General features: G+C 40.3%; 1 protein-coding gene across 1 annotated transcript; it reads right to left on the reverse strand.

Moving 5' to 3' along the window:
- Positions 1–2995: 2995 nt before the first annotated feature.
- LOC101166987 (G protein-activated inward rectifier potassium channel 3) lies at positions 2996–23554 on the reverse strand. Its single transcript, XM_004078677.4, has 8 exons — positions 23134–23554; positions 22109–22511; positions 21065–21278; positions 16204–16405; positions 13443–13635; positions 12146–12343; positions 7388–7518; positions 2996–4124 (listed from the first exon to the last, which is right to left on the reverse strand). The coding sequence occupies exons 2-8, from the start codon at positions 22392–22394 to the stop codon at positions 3858–3860; spliced, it is 1491 nt and encodes a 496-aa protein (XP_004078725.1). The 5' UTR covers positions 22395–22511; positions 23134–23554; the 3' UTR covers positions 2996–3857.
- Between the last annotated feature and the right edge of the window lie 87 nt (positions 23555–23641).

Below are 23641 nucleotides of genomic sequence, written 5' to 3' on the forward strand. Positions count from 1 at the left end.
GCTCCCTCAAAACTTGAGACATCTGCGGCATTGTGCTGTGTGATACAACTGAAGATTTCAGAGTGGCCTTTTCTTGTGGCCAGTCTAAGACACACCTGTGCAATAATCATGCTGTCTAATCAGCATCTTGATATGGCACACCTATGAGGTGAGATGGATTGTCATACATTTTGTGTATGTGGAAAATGTTTCACATCTTTGAGTTCATACCATAAAAAAATGGGATCAAAAACAAAAGTGTTGCGTTTATATTTTTGGTCAGTGTATATGGGCTTTTACAATCATAGCTTTGAAATTTTGGATTTAAATCAATAACTGGAGGTATGAGACATTATTGTGAAAACTCTTTGGAATATTCACAGTAGTTTAGTGGAGCTTGACCTGTTTTTGAGACATTTTTCACATTGTTTGGACTTTTTCTCTGCTGTGTTTTTGGATTTTTACATTTATTTTGTCTCTACATGCTTGATATTATGTCACAAAACATAATACTCTTTGATCTCAATGTTTGTGCTTTTTGCAGTAAAAATTTATCGATATAAATTTAGTATTTAGGACAGTTTGTTGTCAATTGTTTGCATAATGTAATAAAAATTTCTATCAAAAAAAGAAGCTGTGCTTTTATTAAAATGGATATCAAGAATCACAACAAATCTATTTTAAAGATAAATGAATAAAGTAAAATAGAAAGCTCATAAAGAGGGAGCCAGTTTAGCTCATGCTGGTTTGCAGCACCTTCCATCCATGAAACCAGGGTTCAACTCCAGGCTTCTCCCTGTTCCCCTCTCCTCCTCTGCGCCAGCCCCAAGCCAGTTGCATTGAGAGGGCTGCATCAGGAAGGGCATCCGGCATAAAACATTGCCAAGTTTACCATGTGACTCATTCGCTGTGGCAACCCCTGATGGGAAAAGCCAAAAGAGAAACAACAACATAAAGGCCCTGGACCTGCAATCAGCTTTTGTTCAGTGCTGATTTTATTGAGATGATCTCTCTACTTAAGGAATATTTCCTTGTTTCCGTAAGACCTATAGGAGGAGAGCAGAAATTCTGTAAAAATCCAGTGGAAGAAGTTTCAATGCTCATTTCCTGCTTTTGTTTGAATGTCTTTCTCAGTGGACTCGTCTCAGAGCTTTGATGATCTGCTGATTTTCAACCTCTGCCCCTTCCTGCCTGAGCAGCCTAACAAAATATCTGCACCCTGAACTGATGCTATGGGGGTCTACTTTTCCTTCCTATGTCATTTTAACTTCGGAAGCCGCTGAGCTGCCGCGGTAAAATGACTTTTTGGTGCTTTTTCTTCTAATGCTAGGTCTGTTATTCCAGGCAGTAATCTTAAACAGATTTCAGAAAACCTACTTTCAGTTATGCCTTTTTTTTGCAAACTTCTTAACAAATTCCACTTAAGAAGAAGCAAACAGAAATGCACTTTTTCAAATTTTTGTAACTGTCTCATTTTGTGCAAAAATTAACTTAGTGAGCCTGTGGTATGTTGATAACTTAAATTCTTACTTAGAAAAAGAAATCCATTAATAAAATGCATAAATACAAACTTACAATGATGCCGTTTTTAAAAACAGCTGTTTAATTTTTTTTATAGTAAATAATGTATATTAAAGTTCTTCATCTCATTGTTACAAACTTGTATTCAAGTTTCAGATATTAATAAAAATGTTGATGATCATTTTAATGTCAAGATTTTTTTTTATCTCTAAATACATCTATTTTTCGATGTGTTAAAAGATGAGTTTTCTTTTAACATTTTTCCGTCTTCGTTCTTTGGACAAAGACTTCCAAAGCTTCTCTGCACGTACAAACTCACTGATTTAGACTCAGCGTTGATCAGCATTTCATCAAGATCCTCATTAGACGATAAGCTAGAAATAAAGTTCAAATCCGGGGCTGAGCCATACAAAATTATTGAGTCAGCGTCGACAATTAAACCTCAAACAGATTTATTTAACCCTGATCATGTCAACTCATATCTGAGGTGTCACCAAAAAAAGGTCCAATCACATTTGCTTTTGCACAATTTTAAAGAATCAGGCTGTTCTATTAAAGTTGTTTTTAAAATTATTTTAATAATAATAGTATTGCCAAACATCATTTATAGGGTTTTGTGGTGTATTTTGGGGATTTGATCTTTTGCTCTTTAAGATCACGGTGGATCGTCTTCATCATCATCATCTCTTCTTGGAACCCAGACCGTCCCTTCTCTGAAATCCTCTTATAGACCTCCATCGGCTGTGAAGGTCTAGTTCAAACACATTAACAAACACTTCAACGCTGAAGAATACACACAAGTACACATTGCCCTCTCTCTGTCCCCAGCCCCGGTTGCCTAGGAGACAGCTGAGACAGGAACCCCATCTCATTACACACTGACGGCGATGAGCGAGTTGCTCAGATTGGTTGGGTTGGTTCTCGGTCGCCATCTAGCTGCTCAAAATGGATAAGACATCTTTGGTTCAAGATTCAATATTCTGCCTGGTAACTCAGTATGCTGACTTTTGCTGACTGCCAGTCCTGCATTTCCAATGAGATGCTGAATACTGAGGAGCCTCGTGGTGGGAAGATAAAAACGTTATTGTAACTTAATTTCCTGACTGATTTAAAACTGCCTGAGTAGTTTCTGACTATAAAATAGGAGGCAAAAAAGCAGCGTATTGGAAAATGCAGACTTTAAGGCATCATCATATAATCCTGCATGTTGTACGGACTCTAAACTGCATGCTTGTAGAATCTTCTTCAGTCTTTCCTTCAATTAGTTCATTTGGAAGGTTTGTGTTTGTACTTGAAAATGAGTTAAAAGGCTAACAGAATTGTTAATTTGTTAACAATTGGAAAAAAAAAATTTTAGAAATGTATGCAGAAAGCACTTAATTCAGAATAATTCAGACTATTTCTTTTCTGTTGGAAATATGAAATCTAACCTTTCTTTCAGCTGTAGATGCAGAAGCTGCAGTGTGTGCAAAACAACACTTTGACAAGGCAGTAGTCTGGGTTATATAGTGCACTTTATTCATTCTAATTAATGCATTATTCTCAAAAACATCAAGTAAAAATGGCCACATATGTACACAGCAGCAGAAGCAGGGGTCTGAGGAAGAGTGAGAAGGACACAGTTGTGCTCTGAGTTTACACTTGAGGGACAAACGATAGATAACCTTTGTGCTACAGCTGCCGAATGTGATGCAAAGCCACAAACAAGGGTTCTCTGCCATGAAGGTTACAGAGACCATTTCCCCTTGTCATTTGTTTAGGGCCGTAAAATGGGAGATTTTTTGTTGTTGTCAACAAACACAATCCGTTATTTCCTGAAAATGTTATTCTAAAGGCTTGAAACTGCCAAAGATTTACCTTTTTTTCTTAAATCAAATATTAGTGTGCCATATAAAGAGCAGATAATACACTTGAAGCAGCTGAGTTTGAATCAATATTTTTAAATCCATTCATTTACCCTGATTGAAATCTGCTGAGCAGGTAAGATTCAAGCATCTACGTACGCTGTAACTATTTTAAATCCTACCTTTCAAGTCAAGAAAACAAATGAGTTTCTTCAACATTCTGCTGGTTCCACAGGATTCTGCTGACCCGACTAAAGCATAGTATTGTCATTTTAGAGTAGATATAGGCAAGGGTGACTGGAGATAATGCAATAAAAGAGACGGAACTCATATGTGACACAGATGAACCTCCAAAAAAACAGATAAAATATCGAGAAGTGAACGTTTTTGTACGGCATCGTGGTGTTACTGTAGAATTGAGACTAGTGGAACTACACATTTCCCTTAAAAGAAGAGGTCTTTATTGGGACACGGTGGTGATGGACTGAAGATTTCCTTAAACATTCTAACGTTCTAAGCCTCGGATTCTGGTTGATCTGTGGCGACGCTGCCGTTCAGCTCGCCCAGCCCTGATTGCTCCTGGATGTCGGTCATCTCGCCAATGGTGAAAGTCGCCTCCCCGCCTTTGCTGTTTGCCGAGCTGCTGTCCAGCTGCTTGGTGGCTTGGCTGGCCAGCGTGGGCTCTTCATCCAGTCTGCTCGAGATGGACCAGTACAGGTGAGCGTCCAGCCTGGCTGCAGCCAATGAGAGATCGCGGGCTGAGCACGAGGGCGTGTCCACCTCAAAGGAGCAGAGAAATAAAAGTGGATAAAATTGGTTTTCTTGATAACTAAAACTTTTTAAATGCTATTCAGATCACAAGTGTACAATTCAGTGGGGTCTACTTTCAAAACCTTGATATCATTTTTAAGATTATGTACTGAAAATAAGGTATTTTGTTAAGAAATAGAACCACAAACTGGCTCAAAGATTTTAAAAATGTTGCTGAAGGTCAAGCTGTTGAACATTTAATTAGGAGTCCAATGAAATGGTAAAAAAAATGTCTGTAAAACATTAGCTTGAATCCATTTTATATTAAACAAGAGAATTAATTACAATGCCAAAAAGAGAATGAAATGAACTTCCAGACAGGTTTAGTTTTACCTCTGATAAGGACTGTTGTAAGGATTTTAGTTTCTGATTATTATTTTAATAAACATGCACAGAAATGTAGATTTCCAGCAGTGTTTTGTCTTATTCTAAAAAAAGTAATGCAAAAATTTGTCATGCAAAAGGCATTATATCCACGCTGAATTTTATTTGTTTGATATCCTCCAAAACAATAAAACTTTGGTGTGGTTAAAAATAAGTTAAAAGCCAACTGGGGAAACCTTCAAATATTCTATAAAATGTTTTATAAAAACCTTTTCCTCATGAATGTAATCTTACTGATAGGATTGGAGCAGCTACCATGGCCTTGTGGCTGGATTCAGTGCTGGTGTGCTTTTTTAACCGACTGCTCAGCAAATTCATAAGGGAGAGTCGTTGTCATGGCCCTCCAGGCAAAAGCAATTTTTGTGTTTTAAAATTTTTACATCAGTGAGATCAAAAATTGTTTAATTAGACCGCCTCATCGACGGGAAACGTGCTGCCAGCAGCTATTGCAGCTGCAGCCAATGAGGTGATGAAGCATTGCTTATTGTTGCCTAGCAACCCTGACGACAGGGCAATTAGGACCCAGTTAGAAACACATCTGACAGCCGCATTTTGAGACAACAGATTTGAGACATTTTGTCATTACTGTTGTTTTTTAGCAGGGAAAATGTAGATACATGTTGTTAGGTAATGTTTTTAATATTGAGGACCAATTCTCCTTAACCCTTGTGCTATCTTAGAGGACCCCCACCCTTCCATTGACATGTTCTCCCTACCATGACAAAGGTGGATAAAGGTGGAAAGATTTCATGTAATCCATGGACACCAGTGAAGATCACAAATCATTGAAGAAAAAAGGTTCAGAGCACTGTCTAGTGGGTCTAGATGACCCAACTCCCAATGTTAAAGTGTCTAGGATAGAACAAGGGTTAATTCAATATTTTTGTTTAAGTATTCAGTGATTGAATTTATCAAAACATTTATCTATTTAAAAATGTGTAATGTATGGATATTATTTTTCTGTGTGATTATAAAAAGGCTATTTAGAAAAATAATATTTAGTTACATCACTTTTTACCACCTAAATGAACATCTACAAGACACGAGCATAAAATACGTGAGGAAATATGTGAAGATGTGTTAAATATCATCTCTGCACAAGAGCTCTGCTTCTGTATGAAATCACTGCCAAGGTGCATTAAGGCTGTTCTGCTGTTCCCAAGACACTTTAATTCCTTTCCATTCATTTGTCACCCGTCTGTAGCTTGGGCTATAAAAGCTTTAGTGCGTGGCATGAGTCCATGCTCTGTAATGCACTCCCTCGTACAAAAACAAATTTGTGATAAATGCTTTAAACAGGGCTCCTACATTTCCCAGCATGCCCCTAAGTAGCCTCAGGAGAGTGTGAGCATTTGGTCCAAGTTAAAAGTGTAGGTGAAGAGATGAGAAGACATGTGTTGATGTTTACTTTACAAAAATCCTCAGAGTTTTTGTGTTTAGGGCCTGCACAGTGGTGGAGTGGTTAGTACTCTTGCCTCACAATGAGAAGGCCCTGGTATAAATCCTAGCAGGAACCTTTGCATGTTGTCTTTGTTCATGTGTGGATTCTCTCCAGGTTCCTCCCACACTCCAGAAACATGCTTCCTAGATTAACTGGTGACTCTAAATTGCCTTGAAGGGTGAATCTGCAACAGATGGCCAGCTGTTCAGGGTGTCCCTCCTTGGCCGTATAGCTGGATTGGCTCCAGCAACCCCATGACCCCAAAAGGGGCTCAGAGGGTTCTGAAAATGGATAAATGTTTTTTTTTTCTGTTTGGTAGAACACCCATTATGTTTGTCTAATTGCTGAAAGTAATCAGAGTATGTTATCCTACAAAAGTATTCCACCAGATTTTTGGTGCACTTCTCCTTCTACAATAAAGCAGCTATCAACAACTGCAACCAACTGTACCTTGTAAAGCTCCTTTGCCAGATGCATGTTTTTACTTTTGGTACTAAAATATATTTTTTATATGAATTTTTTATATGATTATTTTTCCCCATAGGAAATGAATGGGACGAGCTTTTTCTCATGATTCATCAAAACCATCAGACAAGTGTCTGTATCTCTTAATGGGAATCCACTGGCCCCTTTCTATGCTTATCTACTGTTTGATGGCAATAGCTCTTCCTCCTGAATAGAAACTCAAGGAGGTACACCTCTCCTTGAAATATTAAATCTTTCTCAGGAATGTCAGCCAAGCACAACTTATCTCACTACAAAGGGAACACGTCATATGATGGGAATTTCTTAAATATTTGTCTATGGTTCTGTATTTAACGCACTTAAGCGGTTAAGAGTTATTTATTTAGTTTATTTAACATATTCATCCATATGGACCATTGTCAGAACACTACATGCAATGCTAAAGAAACATTTGCTTGATTGGATTCCAGGTATTTTTGGACCAACACTAACCTAATGGTATCACCTTTTTGGTGGAAATTATGGATTTTTTTTAAATTCCTTTTTAGAAAACTATGCAGATTTGAAGAATGTGGCAACCAAACTTGAAAAAAACTATTATTGAGGTCATAAATTAACTTAACAAGCATTATCGCAGTGGCCAAAATGTGGCACTGCAGCTGAGACGTTACAGCCTTTGGCTGGCAAAAGCAACCTTTACTAGTAACAGCTGCAAATGCTTAAAAACAGAATTGCTTCCAGTTATCAGACCCAATTTCTTAAAAGGAATTTCAAATGTAGTTACTTCTATGATCCAACAACAAAATTTGCTTTTTTAATTCGGTTTGACGTTATAATTGAAACTTTTAGTTATAAACAAAAAGTACACAAAAACTGTTAAAAAATAATCATGAACATCCCAAAATATTTGGCTTGTCGATCCTAATCAGGACAGAAATCTCACCTCAAAGGTGTGATGAAAGGCTCCATAGTCGATGTCAAAGAAACCTTCTGCCAGCAGCATCATGGGGCTGAACCTGTGACCCCACAAAACCTCCTCGGTTAAGTAGGAGCTCCTCGCCTGGCATGTCATTCCTGCACACAAGCAAACGCATCAGGCTCAATCTGGATCCGGCCCGCTTGGCTGTGGCCAAACTGCAAAGTCAAGCAGATATGCTGATGAGCAATATCTGAATTACCCAAAGTGGGTAATGTGCAGGCTGTCATTATATGAATTGTCTTTACGGGAGAGTTATGATCATGAGCTACCTCTGTGTTACACAGCACCCTGACTAAAGGAAATCAATACAGCGCGTAGGCGGGGAGGCCTGGTTTACCTCTTACAGACACATCATGAAAAGCCCTCTGATACACTGAGTTCCTGCCAAACTGAGTGGAGTCAACGGAATCCGACAGAAAGCCGGTTTGGAGGAGTTCAGGAAAAAGAGGTTAGCACAGCTCGTACTCATCCCTCTGCAGCTGCATTCTCTGCCTTTGCGCTTCTGTTTAAATCATTTCAGTGACAGACGCACAAAGAAATGCAGCGCAGTAACGAGCAGTACAAGCAAGATAACAAGTGTGTGGTGACTGCAGAGGTCTGTTAGCAGAGTTATGTTGCCTGGCTGGGGGGAAACACGCCATGTTTGCTTTGTAACAAGGATTTTAAATCTTTTATGACAACTTGCTGAGATGAAGTACACATGCAGATCATCTGTGTGTCACAACAAACATTTATCTCATAGTTTCACTGAGTTCTTAGTTACCAATTTACCTCATTTCCATCTCTTTTTTTGGAGAAACACTTGCAATGACTCTTATCCATGTCTGTTTTTATTGATTGTTTACGACCAGAGAACTGACTTTAAGTAGAACAATAATAAAAAGCAAAGGGAAAATGAACCTGAAGATGAAGGATTAAGGTTTAATTCCACCTAATACAAGCTTAGTGATATTTCATGAATAGGTGATTTATTTTTGCTGTCGACTGAGAGAAAAATGAGACCTCAAACTGAGATTTGGCAAACTAAAAACAGATGTCCTAGATAAAGATAAATCATTTTCTAATGGACAGTTGGGAGGACATTCTTGCCATCCCCTCCATGCGTCCGCACTTCAATCATTTATTTACTGTGGATCAAATAAAAACAGATCTGCACTTGAATAAATTATTTTTGTTTGAGCATGAAATTTTCCACGTCAGTTAAAGATTATGTGGCTCTACCCTTAAAACCCACTCCAATGAAAATTATAGTTTTGGTGTTTTTGACATGTTCGTGTGGCTTTTATCTGTCGATAGAGGACATATAAAAAGAACATTATGTTTAAAATTGCATGCCTGAGTATTAAAATCATATTTGTGACATAAAAAATACGCTAGGTGGGCCCCACATTCCCGCCTCCGCTCCATTCCAATGCATCCTGCTGTAGACGACTAGATCCGTCTTTGTTTTCCTCGTCTGAGTTGCCATGTGGATCAAAACTGTACAACAGGATAGCTCCAACATTGCTCAGCATTTTTGTTGTTAGGCTGGGTGTGAGGGGCTGTAAGCTAGCGGGAGAGAGTGTAAAAGGAGAGCTCCATATCATCGGTGACGGGAAGGGGGGCCGAGTTGTTTCGCACCAACAGTCCCGCCCAAAAATCTGAGGTAAATTCCTAATGAACTCCTGCCGCTCTGCAGAAACTATGTTCTAGAACAAAACACAGTTGTTTGTTTGTTTGTTGATTTAACCCTCCTGTTATGTTTGTTTGTGAGGAACAGAGATGATGTTCCTGGGTCAATTTGAAACGGTGAAGGTTTTATTAATTAAAAGATGTCTTAAACCCAAAAAATTCTAACAAGCAGTGTGAATATATCATCACTAACTCCATTTCTAATTATTCTTTCAAAAACTTAGTGAAATGGTGTTCCTTACCTCTAACAGGTAGTGGTTAAATTATTAGATAATTCACTCGTTTTTCTTAAAAATATACATGTTCAAACTTTTTTCAAATTTTTCACTACTGTATTACTTTTAAAAGACCACCATATAAATACAATACTTTTACATAACATTGAAACATAATCTTGAAATTTAGTTTTACATACATGCACTGTGAACCAGAAAAAAACAAAATCACAATACAACAGACAAGCAATTGCAATATGAAGTTGTGTGTGTATCTGTACATCTACACAGCACAAGAGTGACAAGTCATCACACTGTGCTTTGTGCAAATTAATTTTGCACAATTCGCGCAGGTCATGCTGGTCTTGACTTGGATCCTGTCTCCAGCTCGACTCGCGCCCCTGACTGCCCCCCCCCCAACTCCGTCTGGATGAAGCTCGTCTGCTGGACTTTAAATATGTAGTTGTAGAGTTAGATAAATCAATTCTTCTCTATGAGTTCTGGTAAATCGCCTGTCCGTCCTGGGGGAGGATCCCCCCTTCATGTGGACACCAAAGAGGTGTCTTTGTTTTTCCCAGAATCTGTTTTCTTTTAGGAGTTTTTCCTTACCGCGATTTTATGTTTTACTTTTTCAATTACCTATACGAAGCCCATTGAGACAACTGTTGTTGTGAATTTGGGCTATACAAATAAAATTGAATTGAATTGAATTGAATTGAATTGAATTGAATTGAATTGAATTGAATTGAATTGACATGGTCACATGAGTCACTGCCATCCTGGTGGGCCCTGGCACTGTCTTTATTATGTTTTCTGCAGACAGGTTTGTCTGACGCATATTTGGGGATGAAGACCAATGTATTTCACCATTCTTTGACATGAATGTCTTGCTTGGAGGAACAGGAAAAACAATTCCCTCATCTGGTTCAAAATCAGAATCATTAGAATCAGAATTTAGCTCAAGATGGTCTTCTTCTGATCATGATCAGTGATGACTTCCAGAGCCTCCTGGACTGTCGTCTTTCTGCTTCTGCCGCTCATTTTCTAAAGGTCTGCCTGACAGAGAGTAATGTTGGAAGGACTCCCATGCAGAGAATCTTTTAAATGTATTGCCCCCCCCCCTGTTGAGTGTCCACTGAATGTAGGTTGAGTTTTCCCTCAAAAACATAGATGCTTCCTGTCAAAAGTCATAACACCTATGCGCATGTGTGTGTGTGTGTGTGTGTGTGTTTGTGTGTTTGTGTCTATGTGTGTGATTGGGGTGAAATATGTCTCACAGCTGCAAAGAAAGCAATACTATTTATAATAAGACATCCTTGTACCTCCAGTTTGACTGCCGGGTCAAATTGACCCGAACAGTATCTATGCGATATAAACATGCAGGGGGGGGGGGGGTTGCAAATATGTGAGATGAACCAAATTCATTATACAGTGATCCCTTGCTATGACGCGGTTTACTTTTCACGGTTTCGCTACTTCACGGATTTGCATCGTGCATTGTGTTCTGCATTCTGATTGGCTAAAAGAGTCACTCCGCTTCTTCTCTACCTGTGCGTCAATAATGTTGCAGTTTAATATGTACACGTACGTAAATCAGCTTTCCAAATTACGTACATGCAAATCATCTTGCAATTTCAAGTTTCTCTAAAACCCATAGAAAAAGAGCAACACCAACTGTCAATCACTATGTTCTTCTCCCGAACAAACACACACAGCTGCACCGCGGGCTTGAGAAGGAGAAAACACTGCAGCTTCTCAGACTGAAGAGCATTGAAATACACCTGAGCCACTATTTGTCCGTTTGTACTTTGTATTTTTTTCATGATCATTTTAAATTTTCTTTATCTCCGCGATTTGAAGCCTTCTGTTTACAGCGATGTTTCAAATTATTATTTGACAGTACAGTACAGAAGTTATTTGTTGAAAAATAAACGTTTTTAAAGTACTTTGATTTGTGAAACAATTGCTTGAGCCTGTAAAATGGTTTGTTCTTTCTTTTCAATGTATAATAGAGTATTTAATTGTATAATAATTGTTAAAAAAAATAGAGGTTTCTACTTCACGGATTTTGCCTATCACGGGTTCTTTCTGGAACGTAACCCCCGCGAAAAACAAGGGTTTACTGTATATGTTGATTACACTAATTAAGGCAAGCAGAAGAAGTTTCATGTTGAAAAAATACTTTTAACTATTTTTCCTACATGTTCAAACTTTAAAACGGGTCAATTTGACCCGCAACATAACAGGAGGGTTAAGCTAAAAATGGCATAATCGTAGTTAAAATACCACTGGGAACCCTTTTACATGACATCAAAAGACAATTGTAGTGGGACTTTAAATTGCTAATGGAAGACATCATGGTTTGGTGTTGGTTTTCACTTGAGCAACTGTGATTGGCTGCTGTCTTATCTAAGAAGAGTCCAGTCAATTAACACCTGTGAGTGCATGAAATTAAACATGGCTTCAGAATAATAAAAACCTCATAAAAAAGATTTTTAAAAATACTCCTATTGATATTCTAAATTGGAACATTGAGGATCTTTTTTATTCCAAATTTAAAAAAAACACACTTTAAAGTATAGATATCCTGTAATCAATACAAATGTATCTTGTCTGGTACTAGTGTTGCAATGTTTTCATTCACTGCACAAGGGTTTTAAACATTTCATTGTTTTTCTATTACCCAAATGTCATTTTAAATGCTTTAAAGCTTTTTCCACTTTTTTTTCTCCATTTCTGATAAATTATTTATCCTCTGCAGCAGATCAAAGCATTACAGGTTCTTGTCAATCGTAGGTATTTGTTTTCTTTTCACCAGGAACCCTACTTGACTCACCTGTGGCTTCAACCATTCCCTCCAGAATGACCACAATCTCAAAGTCCTCCTTCTCCAGCTGCGCCTGCGACATGTCCCAGAAGGGAGAATGTGAGTCAATCTCATGGGAAATCACCAGCGGAGAAACCAGGAAGAGTCTGTCATCGCCCGTCTCAAAGCCCACGCTGATGTCTGTCTGGTTCAGAGGGATGAACTCGCCTGAAGGAGAAAGCTCAAGCTAAAAACGGCAAAGACGGAAGCCTAAGCATCTCTAAAGGATTACCCAGACAATGGATTAACGTGGATTCAGTCTAAATACTCTGACAAGCAAATTTCAAGAAGTTTAGTAAAACATCTTAGTCACAAGTACAGTTGTGTTTTTGATCAAATCTATTACAGATATTTACTGCAAATTTTATTCAAAAATATATTTTTTTCTTCACCTAATCTAAAATAAGATGCCAGCAATGAACTTAAAGAGGCCAGAAGAGTGAAAAACAGTTTGATCTCATATTATATGGAGAGAGCGGGACCAGTGCATATAAAAAAGAGCTTCTAGTGAAACTTTTATCTTTCAAGGATGGGAAACGCCATTTAAATGTTGCTTTTATCAGGCGGCTCCACATGAAAGCAACTATCAAAGAGACCAAGAAAATCAGTGAAATGATAAAACATGATCTGTTTTTGCTGGAAGCAGAACCAAAAGCTAAAAGTACACCAGAAAAGTTCTTGGTGATGGAAGGTGACATGTTGGTGCTGAAACCTGGTTACTGAGTGCATGAGAACACATTCATGAATGTTTCAGTCTGCTCTGAGAAAAACAGAGAACTTTGTTGTTCTTTATGTCCGCATTAATGAAAAAAAACATTCAAGTGTTGTCAGAGCCCTCCTTCTGTGAATGTGTGTGTGGGGGGTCATCATTCATAAAAAAAAATGCTCTGAGCGCTAACAGCATTGCATCAAAGGCTCCTGGCTCTTTTAAGGCAGAGCCATGTCAGACCTGCTTCTAAAGCTCAGATGTGTGCTGGACTGACCTGCTCTCAGTCCAGGTCTGTTTCTCATTACAAATGCATGGCCTTTCATAACACGGACCACCAGAAATAACAGCAACAACCTTCTGAGCAGCTGAAGTCTTGGCTCCTAAGCACAGCTGAAAAACGAAGGCAGTCGTCCATCAATGACCGTGCCTCTCTGCAAGCAGATTTTCTGCTGCAGTCGATAAATGTGTCCCTAAGTTCTACATCAGTTTAATTTACTGAACATAATTAGTTTGTTTATGCTTCAAAACGCTTCTACGTGTTATTGGTAAAAGCCTCACCCTCCTGAGTCTGCTTGGATTTAATGAGCTTGGCTCTCATGTTGGCCCCCACTATATGGGAGCTGCGCAGATCCCCCACCCTGAACATCAGACAGAGCTTGTCGTCTCTCAGGGAGATGACAGCGTGTTTGGAGAACACCAGCGTCTCTGCTCGTTTGTTGGGCTGCGAGATCTTCACAAACATGCAGCCAACCTGGAAAGACAGAAAAGGAGAAACACATAACTTAACAGCAAACAAGGAAAGGATAGAGCTGAGATTTACATCATTGGAATTTAAAATAGCAGCTCCACTCGTTACTGAGAGTCCAGAATGAAAAAAATCAGCTAACTAGCTGCTGATCGCAGACTATTTTAGCTCCTCTGTCAAACAGAGCTACTTGGCTGTTTGTGGTATTGAAGCAGCAGTGACATCTGAATTAACCTCAGACTGAAGCATTTTTACACGGACAGTGAAGCATCCCACATATCCATGCAACCTGAACGTGGAAGAGTCCAGCTGGCAAGCATGCTAAGAACCACTGAACTTCATCGGCACATTTTAGATAGATCTCCAAACAACGCCATCTGCGTTGAAGTTATATGATTGCATTTGTCTTGAATTCATGCGAAAACAAATGAATCAAAAAACAAGTCAGTTAGTTTTCTACTTCAACTCAACAACCACGACACCTCATTTTACTTATTAACAAAAAGCTTTAACATTTTATTCAATCAAATCTTTGAATAATTAGTCTCAATAAACTGTTTTTATTATTATTTGAGTTTTTCACAGCAACAGTCCTGGACGTCAAGGACCAGATTGCTTTCGCAATCAAGTATTCTTTCTCGTTGTGCTTTTTAGCCAAAATTTGACCCCCGCCACATATAAAAACGCACACATCTATAGCCTGGAGAAAAAGATCTTTTTCCATAGTAAAACACGAACATGTTAGGAATGTGGGCATGGTTGACATAAAACCTGTGCTCCCACGGAAATCCAAAAGTTTACTTTTGCAGATTCTCCTTAAAGTTCATCATCCTCAAGGGACCAATATGTAAAAATGGTTGCTGTGGAAATAAAATCAACAGAAATGCCACTATTTTGAAAAAAGTGGTTATTTGTCATCAATTTGTCACATGCAGCTCTGACCAAGAGCAGGGAGGAGAGGGAGGGGCCTATCAGGCAGTGAGGGCAGGTCATTGGGGGACAGCGAGGGCAGGGGGGACCTGCGGGCCACACCACGCCACTCACGGCTTTAACTTTTCTTTTTCCCTCTCTAAAACAAGAATCAAAAGAACAAAAATACAACAGATAGGGTACACCAACATGTGGATTCCTTCAATTGAACACACAGAATCACTATAAAAAACACGGACAAAATGACTAACTTGTTTTTTTTCACAGTGTAAAGCCATAAAATTTGATGATTCATTTTTACACCTAATAATGCTCTCTGTTAATCTAATCCATTTCTTAGTGAAGAACTTTAAAAAGAGTATCAGGTGTTTTGGGGATTGTTTCGTTGGAATAATGAGGAAATGAAGACCAGACAAGCGGTGTGTTTGATCTGCTTTTATACTGCTGTCACAGAAGTTTCTCTTTTCTGTGAGGACTCTGTTCATTAGTTGCTTTCCTTTGGTTGCTTTCAATCATGTTGCCTCTGGTTCAAATCCTGTTCTGTCGGCAGGTTTTGTGATTTTACCTTTCAGTCAAAGCCTCACATTCCATTATTTTTCACAGCTGCTTGTCCTTCTGGTAAATAGTCTTCAGTCGATTTAAGTTCATTCTGTCCCTGTCAGGTCATCTGTTCTCATCCTGTTTGGTTGCCCTCACCTTAGTGGAAGCTGCTTTTTTTTTTTTCAGTTTGTCATGTTAAAGTGTATTCAGGAAACTGCTATCATGCCAGGTCTCCTCCATTTAGATTCACCACTTTTTCCTGACAATATTTATTAACAAATAAAACCTCATATGTATATTTTTAGAGGGTGTTTCGTGATTAATAGTTTGAATAGAGATGTTAGTTTTTGAATCAAAACTCTGCCTGCACATTTACATTTATCGTAAATTTATCGTATAATCATTCTGTGCTGGTAAAGTATAGTAGTGGTTAGCACCATTGCATCACAGTGAAAAAAGCATTAGTCCAAAACCCACCTGGGTCCCTGCATGTTCTCCTCATGAATCTGTCAGTTTTCACCAGTCTTCCCCGCACAGTCCAAAACCATACTCTCTAGGTTAATTGGTGACTCTAAATCGTCCTTTCAAATATGGCTGGTTGTTTGTCTTTGTGTGGCCCTGCAATGGACCATCTGTTTAAGGTAGACTTTAGCAACCCCAAACGGGACCAAGCAGGTTTAGGTGGATGGATTTGAAATTCCATTCTTTTTTTTTCTGAAAATGATCTCAACATTTCTGCATTTCCAACTTTGGTTTGGTTTGTTGTTTATTAGAATTGGTTTATTTTGAGCAATCAAAACCAATCAATTGATAGTTGTTGTTTTTTTGTGAAAAATCTATCTTCCTTGTGCATTTCTGTGAGTTTACAGCTTTGCTGACTCCTCCAAAATACCAAAACCAATTACTTAGTGTTTCTTTACTGACACTAAGAAGCTAAATTGCCATTTTTCTTCTACTTTTCATCCTACATCTTCTATCTACACCACAAGAAAACAGTTGTACATTTCGCTTATTAATGTCCCTCTTATTCTTTTTTGTTTTAGTTTAAAGTTCGTAACTGTTTTTCTAAAGCCCATTCCAGCAGTCTTTCCATGTTGTTCTTACCATGAAGGCATTGACCATGGATCCCAGAATGGCTTGCAGCAGCAGCAGCATGGTGCCCACTGGGCACTGGTCGGTGATGACCCGGTAGCCGTAGCCGATTGTGGTCTCCGTCTCGATGGAGAAGAGGAAAGCTGAGATGAAACCGTTTACGTTGTTTACACACGGCGTCCACGTCTGATCTTCCAGATGGTCCAGATCACCCCTTGAGAAAACGAGGAGGAGAAGGTGTGAGAAAGAGAGGAGGGAAGGGTTGACAAAGTGTGTTAGGAGGAAGAGACACTGAGACCAAGAAGATTTATGTTTTTAGACAACGTGTGGAGAATCACACGGCACATGCTGTTCATCTGATTTAACGTCAGCTTTTAACATGGCATTTATGTAACGTATTTTTTGCAGCGCTGCAAAAAAATCCACCGTCCTCATCAGATCTTCCCAGTGATGCAGCCATTTCAATCCACTAAGAATTTCGCTTAAAACTCGCTGGAACAGCTAATGTCCCTGATTATTACAGCTTCAGCTAAAGTGCAGAGCTAATTAATGAAAGTGGTGTTAAGTCATTTTTCAAATCCATGGCTTTTATTGATCTGTGTTGGGGATCGAACACTTTTTGAGGCAACAGCAAACGCTCTCTGGCACATTTGGGGGGTGGTCGTCAAATGGCATAAAAAAAAGGTCCCCGTTTTATGAGCAGACTGCGTTAGCTAATTAGATCCAGCAGATACATCTGTGAAGATGTCATGTCTTCTGATGAAATGCACTGTAACACTGCCATAATGTGTGCTCAGCCGCTTTCTTTTGGCTTTGTTGCTCTAAGCAGGAATAAATGGGTTTCTGTTCCCTTTGGGAAAAAATACTGTTATCATTCATGTTTTTCTACAGTGTGATAAAACTTTGATATCTGATAGTCTGTGAAGTTTAGATTTATTTTCTTCTGGCTGTAAGATCCGATTAATGTAAAATCAAGATTATTTTTTTACTAAATGTACAAAAGAGGTTTTCCTCATTTTTTTCTCACTAAAATCTCTAACTGTACCTTGAATGTTGATGAAAATTGTGTTTTTAACATGTTTTTGTGGTTTGTCTGATGACGAGACGAAGGACATTTATAAAGAAAATAAAGCTTAAAAAAGTTACATTTCTGAGTTTTTCTTTATTCAAATAATTGTGAATCAGGAGCAGACGGAAAAAAATGCTGTTTGAAAAACAGTTTTATACAGAGTTAGTGGGAAATCGTTACCATTCAACATCCAATAACAGTTCTTAGAAAATGGAGGAGGAACAAACTGAGGGGATGTAGGAACTTCAAGATCAAACTGATAAGAACCACAAAGAAAAGTTTCTGTGTGTCGGTGTGTGGCACTAAACTTTGGAACAGGTTGAGCTCAAACAATGTTAAAATATCCAAATATTCAAGAAAATGCATAAAGAAACTCTGATTTCACGATATAAAGATTAGAGGAGTTAAGGATTAACAGGTGTTTAAATAATTCCAAACACAGGGGGGGAGACACTGTGATGGTCACATTCTTTGATTTCTCCAGTGTATTCAACACCATCCAGCCCTGGTTACTGGGTGAGAAGCTGCGGCTGATGGGTGTGGACGAGGCCCTGGTCTTCTGGATCATTGACTACTTGTTGGACAGGCCGCAGTTTGTCTGGTTGGGCGGTGTCCTGTCTGACGTGGTGACAAGCAGTGTGGGGGCCCCACAGGGCACTGTGCTCTCTCCCTTCCTGTTCATTTTGTACACCAGTGACTTCCAGTACAACTCAGAGTCATGCTATCTTCAGAAATTCTCTGAGGACTCTGTGGTTGTCGGTTGCATTAACAGTGGGCTGGAGGAGGAGTACAGGGAACTTTTGGATAAATTTGAGAGGTTCCCTGGAGTAAACCACCTGCTGCTCAATGTGGAAGAGACCAGAGAGATGGTGATGGACTTCAGGAAGAAATGACCAGCTTCTCAGCCCCTCAGCATTTTGGGCAGAGGTGTGGCAGAGGTAGAGGTAGAAGTACCTGGGAGTAACCATCGACAACAGACTGAGCTGGAAGACCAACAGCACTGCTGTGTAGAAGAAGGCCAGCAGCAGACTCTACTTCCTGAGGAAACTAAGGTCCTTCAATGTGTGCAGCAGGATGCTCGAGATTTTCTACCAGTCTGTTGTGGCCAGCACTCTGTTCTTCTTGGTGGTCTGCTGGGGGGGGGCAGCATATCTGCCAGGGACACTAATAAACTGAATAAACTGATCAGAAGAACTGGCTCTGTAACCGGATGTAAAATGGTCACATTTGAAGCTGTGATGGAGAAAAGAACTGTAAATAAGCTCGTATCCATCATAGATAATCCAGAGCATCCTCTCCTTCCTGTTCTTGACGGTCAGCGGAGCGCTATCTCCAATAGGCTAAGGCAGCTTCACTGTCACACCAACCGCTACAGGAGATCATTCCTACCTCGCTCCATTGGACTCTAGAAATTGTCATCCATTTGCAATAGATAAACTCATTTAAGGTCTGTCTGTTTTTCTCCAGAGCTGTCATGCAAAACAACTGTTTTCCAATGATGGTTCTTTTCTGATTATTCTGTTTTCTATTTTCACCCATTGTTTGTATGTTTGTATCTTGCGCCTAACGCTGACGCTGCAACAACCCAATTTCCCAAGCTGGGATCAATAAAGTATCTTTATCTCATCTCATCTCATCTCATCTCATCTCATCTCATCTCATCTCATCTCATCTTATCTTATCTTATCTTACATGTGTGAACTTGATTGTTGTGAAATAATCAAAGCTCCCCATCATTTCCATTTCACTGCAACAGTCTTATTCAAATAAAAGTCAACGTAACTTAAATTATACTCCAAATGAACCTCGTTCTCATAGGAGGCGGGCACCTGTACGGCTTGATAACTCCAATATTGCTTACCATTTTGGTTGCACCGGTAATGTTAGATTGGGGTTGTACGAGGTTGTAAGACATATTGTAAGACATGTTGTAAGACATGACAGACTTATAAACAGAAAGTTCAGTTATGGGTGACGGGAAGGGGGCCGGGAGTGCTCCATGTGAACAGTGCCACCCACAACTTAGAGGTGAATTTCTAAAGAACTACTGTCTCTGCAGAAACGATGTCCTAGAAAACAACACAGGTTTTTTTTTTTTCCTTTGGCTAAAAACGGCATAATCATAACTTAAAGACCACTGGGTACACTTTTAAAATAGATCAAAAGATGATCGGAGTGGGACATTAAAGTTGAAACTTATAACATTTATTTTGTTAATTTTGTAATTTAATTAATGTCCTGTTTGGTTAGACATTATTTGTTAAAGGGCAGGTTTATTAACCCAGCGAAAAGTCCACAAAGCTAAATCAGGGTCAGGCAGGCAGCCGTCAATAACAGGCATGAGATCATCAAAGAAGAGAAAGGGTAGTCAGGATCCAGGCGAGAGTTGGGGCAGGCGGCAGGCAAACGGAGTCAGAGACAAAACAGGAAACAGAAGATCAGGTCCAACTATAACGCTCGGTAAGGAAGGCCAAGTTGCACAAACAATACTTCACACTGAGATTCACTCAGTGCAGAGCCCAAGTATGCTGTGGTTGATTGAATAAATGAGAGTCATGTATGCGGCATCCAGGATGTGAGCGCTGGTTGCTAAGAGATACAGTACAGTGTGGTTAGAACTCAGGGGACGGCTCCCGCCGGTGACCAGAGGAGGAGACAGAGCTCTGACTTCTGATACCTTCAGAGTAAACTATCTCCATTCATATGATAATATGTTCGAAGTGTCCTTTGGCAAGACACTAAACCCCACTTTGCCTCTGGTGGGAGGTTGGCACCAGTGTTTGGCAGCGAAGCTGCCATCAGTGTGTGAATGTGTGTGTGAATGTGTGAATGGGACTGTGACTGTAAAGCGCTTTGAGCCTTCACAGAAGGTAGAAAAGCGCTATATAAATGAAACTTCCCCATTGTGGGATTAATAAAGTCATTTATCTATATATATATAAGTATACACCATTTACCATTCACCATATTATCTTTGGCACACTTAAGATTGTTTTTTATTTTTGAGAACTCCTTTTCCTATCCAGAAGTAAGAGGACTTGATCTCTGTGGAACCGCCTTTAGCTCCTTGTAGGTGCCGCCCAAGGGCCGGCCTTAACCCCGTGTCTGTGTTTAGCCAACGAAAACAAACAACAACCAAACTTTTGCAAAGATGGATGAGCATATTGTCCATAGAAAATGAAAGCTAAGCACTGCTAGCTTCTGCTGAGAAAGTGGGTGTGTCTGTTAGCCTGGGGGTGGTGCTGGCAGCGCAGACTCTTCCTGGAAGGGGCTGTTCCTCACCTTCATATGTACTGTATAGACGTGAGATCCCACTCGTTTTCATGGATCGGGGGGGCTGGTGCTCAGAGTGCTCAGAAATGCGTGAATGGATCGAAACATGCCTTTGGGGCTGTATTTTGTGAGGAATTAACATTATAAAACAATTAAAAGCTCAAAAGGTTGATTTCTCTCTTCTTTCTGCCTGTTTCAAGATCTTTTTTTTTTCATTTCTGTGTCTACAGAAGCTGTTAGTTTACAGCATGTCTTCTCTGATCCCTTCTTCCTTGATTTATACCCCTCTGTGACACACAGTGTGCTACTAGGAGTCATTGTTTTCATCACACAAGCGTGACAAGGAGAAGTCGGCAAATGAATGAAAACTCATCGCACAACTGTGAACGACAGCTCTCCAGAAAAGAGATTTGTTAAATGGAAATTAGCCCCTGGTGAACATTTTCAACGTTTTTGATCTGACTGACGCATGAAGAGAGATTTTAATTGCATTTTCAGACAGAAATCCCATTATTTAATGAGACGTCTTACCTCCAGTAAGCTATGAGGTACCAGATGGCCCCGAAGAAGAGCCACGTGACAGAGTAGGCCATGACAAAGACAAAGAGTGAGCAGCGCCAGTTGAGGTCCACCAGGGTGGTGAAGATGTCAGTCAGATAGCGATAGGTCTTCCTCATGTTGCCGTGCTGAACATTGCAACGACCGTTCTTCTCCACGTAGCGTTGCCTCTTGCGCCGGGCTCGAGCTGAAGAAGGGAACGGAGGCAAAGCAGGCCTCAATCAGTTCATAATCTTTGAATGAATGAAAGTCACTGGTGCAGAAAGGCCGAACTGTTTTGTTTTTAACTTGGAGAGAATTCTCCTCAGATGTCTTAGTTTCATCCCGACAGATCCGAGAAACCGTTTTTAAAGGCACTTTAAAGGCGACACGCAAAGGCTGTCTTTTCAAATTTGTGAAAAAAGATTTTCTGTTTCCGCCACTTTGCACACAGAGGACAGTCGGATGAATGGAGGATAAACAAAGGGAGGCGCAGAGGGATGAAGCATCTTTATGTAAAAAAAAAAAAAGAGAAATGAAAACAGACAGCTAAGAGAAAGTGTGACCAGACAGTCTCATCAGATATATATTTCCCTACATATCTGATATTCTGGGACTTGAGATTATTTTGTTTTTGTTGTTTCATTTTACAAACTTGAGAATTTAGACTTCACAGTTTAGAGATATTCAAAATGATTATAGAATTTCAGATTCAGAGAGCAGGACCTGAAGGATAAATAGGTGCAACACTGTCAGAGGGGAAAAGTACTGTAGCATTTTCCAAACTAAAGGAGATTTTCAACAAGAAGGAGGCTGAGAGGAGGATTTGAGGAGAAGGAGGCGCAGTCGGTATCTGTGTCACAGCAGTCTGGGAACATGAATATGGGGGAGAGAAAATGTTAAGCCACGAGGTGTCAAAAAGCTGAAATGCAACTTTCAGCTCAGATCCCAAGCCTGCGGAGCATCCAGATCTTTTCAAAAACCCTTCAAACTAAACAGCAGGAAATCGAGGATGACAGAGGACAGAAAGTCACTTACCCCACCCGAATCGGCCCCTCTCCTTCTCTGCTTGGATCTTCTTTCCGTGCTGGTTGGCTTTGGCCTCCTGGTCGGCCATTTTAGCCTGGATCGACCTGTTGACCTTTGCCTTGATGGGAGGCGAAGGTGTCGTCTCCGTGGTGACAACATGACCCAGCTCCTCAGAAAGGTTGAAGACTCCTGTGGAGGCTGAGGCCACCTCCACCGCTTCTCCTTCTTCCTTCTCCTCCACGGGAAGCGCAAGAGAGTCGGGCCGGGAGGGGAAAACGGAGTTCTCCAGCGCCATGACAGGTGTGTGTATGTGTGTATGCGTGACGGCGTATCAGTGTGTTATTGATCTCCTCCCTATTGTTGATTGTGTCCAGCAGCTATTGATTGGAACATTTGTTGGCTTGACTGAAGCCTGGAACAAAGAGGGGCACAATGATCAAATTAAATCATACCATCGACCTGTTGGGGCCATTTATTGTCTGAAGTAAATCGAATGATCCTCTTTAAAGATTGTCATAAATACAGGTGAACATTTACTGTTTTCTTTAAACCTCTTAAAGGCATTTGTCTCATGAAACTAAACTCTACAGACAAATAAATCTGTGATCTTGTTCCCTTAAAGACATCATGATCTCTGTGCACATCTGACCATGCACATTTAATGAAGCAGCCTTTATAAAACGCCTCGGGCTGGGTGCATGCGTGGTCCTTCAGTGTGTGTGCGCGTTGTGTAAGTGCACTTTACTGCTATTTTAAATTTTGAGGACTTGCATTATAGTCCTATTGGGATGTCTTACATAAGTGTCGGAGAGCAGTCTGGGTTAAGAAGGTGTGAGGGGAATATTTGCACAGTAAAATGGAGCGCGGGTCGTGCGTCCTGCGTCCAACCACAGCTGGTGGATGGACGCAGGAGACTGATGTAATTATATAGCGGCTATGAAGATGACGCACCACCTCAGATGGATGCATCAGAAATAGCCTCAGTAAAGGATGCCCGTGAGTCAGTACGCCGCAGAGAACGAGCTAAATCCTACCTGTTTGGTGCAGCAACTTGTAGATAAGATCTTCTTTTATGGGCAGATCAGGAGAAACGGGGTCCAAAAACGAGCCGGTTCTGGCACCTTTGTTTCGATGACACCCATTTCTGGTGTTTAGCAGCGACGCCGCATCAGTACACTCCTGTTCGCTCCTCCAGGAAAACAAAAGAAGAAGAAAAAGCACTCAGTAAACCGCGCAGGAAAAACCCAAAATCACGACCCATCCAGACAATTATCGAGAGTAAAGAGTTGAAGGCAGCGGGAGAACATTTGTCGTGCAGTGGATGTGCGAAATGGTGGCAGAGGGGCAACCCGGCAGCAGCTCCATCATCTGCGCGTCCGATGGAGTCGGTCAGGTGTGAGTGAGGCTGTGAGCGACGCAGGAGGCTGTCATCAGTGCAGCCCCCGTCCACCTCACTGCCTCAGACGCACAACAGGGAGAGACACCCCCCCCCGGAGCCTGTTTGCGGAGTTCACAGAGGAAATGTGGACTTAATTCACTTAC

This window comes from Oryzias latipes, chromosome 17 (assembly GCF_002234675.1).
Source record: "Oryzias latipes chromosome 17, ASM223467v1".
NCBI lineage: Eukaryota > Metazoa > Chordata > Actinopteri > Beloniformes > Adrianichthyidae > Oryzias > Oryzias latipes.